Source organism: Mandrillus leucophaeus, unplaced genomic scaffold (genome assembly GCF_000951045.1).
Source record: "Mandrillus leucophaeus isolate KB7577 unplaced genomic scaffold, Mleu.le_1.0 Scaffold243, whole genome shotgun sequence".
NCBI lineage: Eukaryota > Metazoa > Chordata > Mammalia > Primates > Cercopithecidae > Mandrillus > Mandrillus leucophaeus.
Window position 1 is genome coordinate 431097 of NW_012102510.1, and position 6738 is coordinate 437834.

General features: G+C 50.2%; 1 protein-coding gene across 1 annotated transcript in view; it reads right to left on the reverse strand.

Annotated features, from left to right (window-relative positions):
• Window positions 1-1105: 1105 nt before the first annotated feature.
• Window positions 1106-6738, reverse strand: part of LOC105541665 (chromosome unknown open reading frame, human CXorf36) — a 61471-nt gene continuing 55838 nt past the window's right edge. Inside the window, exons 4-5 of the mRNA XM_011982810.1 lie at window positions 6257-6545; window positions 1106-4301 (exon numbers count right to left, since the gene is read on the reverse strand). Of these exons, the coding sequence (XP_011838200.1) occupies window positions 3961-4301; window positions 6257-6545 (630 nt within the window). The 3' untranslated portion in view covers window positions 1106-3960. The remainder of the gene's footprint in view (window positions 4302-6256; window positions 6546-6738) is intronic.

The following is a 6738-nucleotide window of genomic DNA, read 5'->3' on the forward strand; positions in this document are numbered from 1 at the left end:
AGGTTGTGCCGCTGCACTCCAGCCTTAGCAACAGAGTGAGACCCTGTCTCACCAAAAAAAAAAAAAAAAAAGAAAGAAAGAAAGAAAGAAAGAATGCAGAGGAAGCAGGATGGGCAGAGGGACGTTAAACTGTGAGGCAAGTCTTGATCGCTTGGTGGGGAGTTCTGGAAGGAGAATTGCCTGTTAGAGTTGTTGCTCAATGGGCCAAAATTGCTGGGCCTTCGCACCTCTCCATGACTAGTTACTCGGTCTAGATATGCCCTAGGAAGGGTGTGACCTCTAGTGAAGCCACTCTGTGTGGCTGAGGCAGAGCCCAAAGGGCCTGATGGCTTAATGCTGCGTGTCAACCATGCTCCCGCACTAGGAAGAGCATTGTTTCTTGAAGGGAGAGCTGGGTGGCCCAGCTCCGTGTCCACCACAGGGTGAGTGGGGGAGGGTTAGCAGGTGGCTGTGGGGAGGGGGGAAATGTTCCATGAAGGCAGCTGAGTGAGACCTGTGGTCTTCAGGCATGTTGACAAGAACATCTGCTCTGTTGTGAAGGTGTATGAGAAAAGGACTCTGTGATCTCCTGAACCCAGGAAAAGTCACTAGCTGGGGAACTATTTCTAAGTTACCCCTAAGCATGTATAGGACCTGCCTGACATCTGCCCTGCTCTCCTTAGCACCCAGCTTGTATTAGGCCATTTTTGTATTACTATAAAGAAATACCTGAGGCTGGGTAATTGATAAAGAAAAGAGCTTTATTTTGGTTTATGGTTCTGTAGGGAGTACAGGAAGTGTGGGGCTGGCATCTGCTTCCGGTAAGGGCCTCAGGAAGCTTCCAATCATGGTGGAAGGCGAAGGGGGAGCAGGCGTGTCACACGGTGAGAGCGGAAGTGAGAGAGTGGGAGAGGTGGGGGAGGGAGGTGCCACACTCTTTTAAACAACCAGATCTTGAGTGAGATCAGAGAGAACTCACTCATCACCTCCGGGAGGTCACCAAGTCATTCCTGAGGCAACTTCTCTCATCACCCAATCACCTCCCAGCAGGCCCCACCTCCACCGCTGGGGATCACATTTCAACATGAGATTTGGAGGAGACAAACATCCAAACCATATCACAGCTTACACAGAATTTTATTGTAATTTATACTAAAAACCAATCTCCCAACAGCTCCTCAGGGGACAGCTCGCCAGTTTTCTCCTTTACTCCATCCTGGGACTCAGACAAGTGGGGCACAAGGTCTCTTTCTGCTGATACAGGTGGGTCCCAAGTCTGCATTTCCTGTCTGGACTCAGCATCACCAAGGGTTACATGATGGTTTCGAAGGAATGTTGCTCAGAGTTTCAGGTGACTGGTCTGGAGGAGGGAAGGGGGCAAGTGCTCACCTTGAATCCGTGCAGGTGGACAGATGTGTGGTGGAGGGATTCGAGGGTTACCTCAGACCACGCACTGGCCCACACAGGGCCAAAGTCACGCATCGTGTGGAGGCATTTTGCGGTGGAAACACACCTGGATGCAGGGAGAAGGGCTGGGGCCTGGCTCGTGCATCAGAGGGTCTCTCTGGTAAGCCTTCTTCCTCCATGGGACTCTGGAGGATCTGGAGGCTGTGGCCTCTCTCCTGGTCTCTGGTCAGGTGGCCAGCTGGGAGGACAGCTGCAGTCAGGCCAGCAGGAGAGGGACTGCGGCTGTGCAGGTGAGAGGGGTGTTCATCCTCCAGACCAAGCCAGAAGGCAGCCATTTCAAAGCGTCTCAGGCAGCCTAAGCTTGCTGGCCAGTCCACAAGCTTGGCCAGTCATCTTCACTGTCATGGTTGCCCTGGGGCAGTGCCTGTAGCAGTCAAGAGACAAACCCAAAAGGGAACCAGGTACTCCACAAAATAAGGCTTTTCTGGAGTCCATTTTTGAATGGGAGTGAAGGGACCAGAATTGGGTAGCACAGGTGAAAGTTGGAGGCGGAAGGGGAGGGCAACAGGAGCCTCCTAATAGCAACAGGGCTCCTCTGATGGCTGCCTTTGCCTTGAGGACACCCTGACAGCCTTGCTGAACCTTTCTTCGATTTTGAGCTTAGCAAGCTCCTGCCGGACCTTCTCTCCTTCACTGGGGCTCAGCTTGCAGGGGTTCTGGAAATATCTCCGCAGATCACTCTTCCTCCCTGGGCCTCAGTTTCCTTATCTGCACAGTGAGGTCTGTTAAGCCAGGTCTTCTGACTTTATTTTTGTTTATTTATTTTGAGACGGAGTCTCGCTCTGTCATCCAGGCTGGAGTACAGTGGTGTGATCTTGGCTGACAGCAACCTCTGCCTCCTGGGTTCAAGCGATTATCCTGCCTCAGCCTCCCGAGTAGCTGAAATTACAGGCACACACCACCACACCTGGCTAATTTTTGTATTTCTTAGTAGAGATGGGGTTTCACCATGTTGGCCAGGCTGGTCTTGAACTCCTGACCTCAAGTAATCCACCTGCGTCAGCCTCCCAAAGTGCTGGGATTACAGGTGTGAGCCACCATGCCCAGCCTGTTTTGACTTTAAAGGAGGGGATGCAGATACCTGAATCTGAGGTAAAAGAGGAGGTAGACTGAGAGGTTCCTGGGGTTAAAGGCTGGCAGGGAGGCTGGGCAAAGGTAGAGAAGAGCCCCCTGCTTATGTTTCAGGGGCCAGGGCAAGAGAGTACATGGAAGCCTACATACCATGTGGCTAAATATTTCAAAAGCAAACAAACAAACTGTTGAATCAAGTATGTTCTATTGATTGACCTTGAAAAAAAATTTTTTCTGATGAGTGACCTGTAAGGCCAAGTTTGAAGGAAAATTCCTAGACTCCTTAGAGTCCCAACTTGGAGCATGTGGTGTGGAGAGAGCTGGTCCAGGGCCTCAGCTGTGGCTACAAAAAGAATGTTCTCCCACTCCAGATCTCCTGCTCTAGGGAGCGGGGCTGACCAGGGGCCCCTGCTGCTGTGCTCTGAAATCTATCTTTGCTGTTTCCGCCAACCACTGAGTGCAGCAGGGATGCTAACGGGGTCTATTTGTGGGAGACACAGGGCTCCTCTGATGGTTGCCTTTGCCTTGAGGACACCCTGACAGTCTTACTGAACCTTTCTTCGATTTTGAGCTTAGCAAACTCCTGCCGGGCCCTCCTTCACTGGGGCTCAACTTAATGGTCCTCCCAGTCTTCTCCGGCTCCCTCCTCCTTTCCTTTCATACAAGCACTGCCCCTAACAAATCTTTGTCCCGTTCACTCTATCTTGACACCTATTCTTGGAGGACTTGGGCTAACACATTGGTCCCCCACTGGCCCCCCCTTATCTTCTTACCCCTGGCTTCTTCCCACACCATGAGAAGCTCCATGCACAGGTGTATGGAGCCTCAGGTACCAGGCTGTAGGCGGTGGCAGGCATGTCCCCTTGGCCTGCAGTCTACTCATCCTGTGATGGTGTGGGGAGTGAGGCAGGGCCATAGGGAGCAGGAAGGGGACCCCTCTTGTCTGAGTCTAAAGTGGTAGCGGCAGGGAGCCTGTCTTTCCCCTGCCTTCCCTCCACTCCAGCCTCCTGACCTGCACGGCTCTTTCTCATGCTCCCCGCCTCTGTGCTTTTCCAGAACACACTTTGTAACCACCTGGGATGGAGGTGGTGAGCATGTGTCCCAAGACCCATGCTTGGGATATACGCTCAATGGTGGTTCCATCTCTGTCTTCTTTCACACTCAGGAGAGTCTGGTGGAGAATAGAGGAAACTGAGGCTCAAAGACATTGAGTGAGCGTCCATCCCCAGTTCTTCTGATGCCCACCCCGGGCTTTGCCAGGATGTCCCAGCCAGCAGAGACAGCCACATGGTATCGCACAACTCCCCTCTCAGTCCCTGAGAAACAAGTGTGCCTTTCATCTCATCTTTAAAAAAGTGCTGCTTCTTTCAACCTTGCAGCAACCCGACAGGGGGAATGGAGAGCCAAGCGTGTTGTCCCCAAGGCCAGCTAGACACCAGCCCTTCAGAATTTATCGTTATATTTGCAATCTGGGTAACGATAGGCAAATCTGGAGTCACAGGTTCTCAGGGGCCTCAAGATGTCTTTCAGCCAGCTGGCGGCTCCAAGGACTTCTGGGTCTGGGCGGGTGCTGTCCCCACACTGAGCAAGAGCGGAGTCTATGTCGTCTTGCACTGGTGAGGGGAACCTCCCCTGGAGAAGTCGAGGCAGCAACTTCTGACACACCAGCACCAGGCTCTGCTTCTCAGAGACACTGTCGCAGGAGGGCAGCTGGGCCTGGCAGCCGGAAACCAAGCAGCTAAAAATGTCTTTATTCTCTCCTGCTCTGGTGGCTTCTTGGCCGCCTAGAAAAGAAATGGGAAATATTATACACCCTGCCACCTGGGCTCCTTGAGGGAGGCCACCACTAATTAGAACTACTGGTTGATGCTGGGGGCGGTGGCTCACGCCTGTAATCCCAGCACGTTGGGAGGCCGAGGTGGGCAGATCACTTGAGGTCAGGAGTTCGAAACCAGCCTGGCCAATATGGTGAAACCTTGTCTCTACTAAAAATACAAAAATTAGTCGGATGTGGTGGCGCACATCTGTAATCCCAGCTACTCAGGAGGCTGAGGCTGGAGAAACATTGAACCCGGCAGGCGGAGGTCACAGGGAGCCGAGATTGCACCACTGCACTCCAGCCTGGGCAACAGAGCGAGACGCCATCTAAAAAAAAAAAAAAAAAAAAAAAAAATTACTGGGTGAACTAGTACAGTCTCCTGGCATTCCCCTGTCACCAGGAGATTTAGGACTCAGGGACACAGAGGCTCCTTTTGAGAACCATGTGGAAGGAATCCACTCTGCTACAATAGAGTGAGGCCTGGGCATGGAAAACCCACTTACCCCTACCAGAAGTCAGGCTGGTAATTGTAGGGATCACATCCATATTGTTAGACTCTCATTATTACTAAATTAGGGAACTAAGGAAATTATTGGGACTGGTTTCATTTGCGCCTTTAAAATGCAAAGTGAGGGCCAAACGCGGTGGCTCACACCTGTAATCCCAGAACTTTGGGAGGCTGAGATGGGCAGATCACCTGAGGTCAGGAGTTCGAGAACAGCCTGGCTAACGTGGCGAAACCCCGTCTCTACTAAAAATACAAAAATTAACTGGGTGTGGTGACAGGCGCCTGTAATTCCAGCTACTCAGGAGGCTGAGGCAGGAGAATCACTTGAACCCAGGAAGCAGAGGTTGCAGGGAGCCAAGATTGCACGACTGCACTCCAGCCTGGGTGACAGAGTGAGACTCTGTCTCAAAAACAAAAACAAAAACGAAAAACAAAATTAAATACAAAGTTAGGAGAAAAAACAAGTAATCCCAAATATGTATTCAATGAGTTGTAGTGTGAATGACATTTCATGATTTACATATCTGGAATATTCTGGAATCAGCCTCATTTCTTCTGATTTGATTCTTCTTAAGGCAAATCAGGAAATAAATAAGTGTGGTTTAATTTGTCTATTTTTGTAAGCTTTTGCATACAAACAAAATCAGAAATTAGAAAAAAAATCCTTTGTCCTCTTATTGGGCTCAGAAAATTTGGTCAGCATGAGAGATTAGGGTGTTCGAAGGGTTCTAGAACCCTGAATGAAACTTTACACATAGTGAGAAACACAATTCAGTCATCTGCCTCATTCGGTCCCATGCCTTTTTGCTTTGAAAACTTTATACAGAGCAATTGTGCCAAAATGGATTGCAAAATATACCAGTAAATCAACCTGATAATTTAAGTTTTAGATAAAGGGTAAAAGCATCTGATGAGAAAGACTCTGAGAGGGAGATGGACCCAAAAGGTGTGTGTGTGTGTGTGTGTGTGTGTGTGTGTGTGTGAGAGAGAGAGAGAGAGAGAGAGGAGAGAGAGAGTGAAAGAGAGAGTGAAAGAGAGAAAGAGAAAGAGAGAGAGAGAGAGAGAGAGAGAGAGAAAGGAGGGTCAAGGCAGGTCCCTGGGCCACATAGACCCAACTGCACAACAGCACTGCCCTGGGAGGGTGCAGCTGGGGGCTGTGCCACTCTGCACAATGCTTCTCATGGACAAGGTCAAATCCACTTCCCCTTTGGAGATGGAATTAGAGTAGAAATTCAAATAGGAGTGAGGGACATTTTACATGAAATCCAACATTCTCTGAACTTGAGTGGCTCTCACTATGACACGCAGAGATGAGAAAGGCCCAATAGTGTGACCCCTGACCCACCCTTCCCTAGCTCCTGTCACCCTGACTTCCCCTCTGACAGCTGTTCAGCCAGGCCCATGCTGAGTACCTTCCTGCTTGTCGATGACACCCACTGCACTGGCATCCCGGATGAACAGATGCCCGTTGTTAAAGACGCCGAACATGCCTGCATCAATATGGGTGAAGTAGAAGAAATAGTTCAAATCGTTGCTCCTCAGAGACTCCAGGACACCCAGGAGCTGGTAGGCAAGGTCGGCTGCCTGATCTGGGGGTGCACCATAGAATTCCTGCAGCGGTCTGGTGCTGGTGCTGACGAGGAATCTGCCACAGGAGCCCAGGTACTGGGGCAGTGGCCATCCCTCAGCCCCAGGGAAGATCTGCCAAGCCAGAAGGAGGAGGATTAGACAGAAAAATCTGGTGACAGCTCTCTATTTATTATCTATCCATCTCTATCTATCTATCTATCTATCTCTATCTATCATCTATCATCTATCTGTCTATCATCTATCATACCTCTAACTCTATCTACCTATCTCTATCATCTATCTATCTATCATCTATCTATCTATC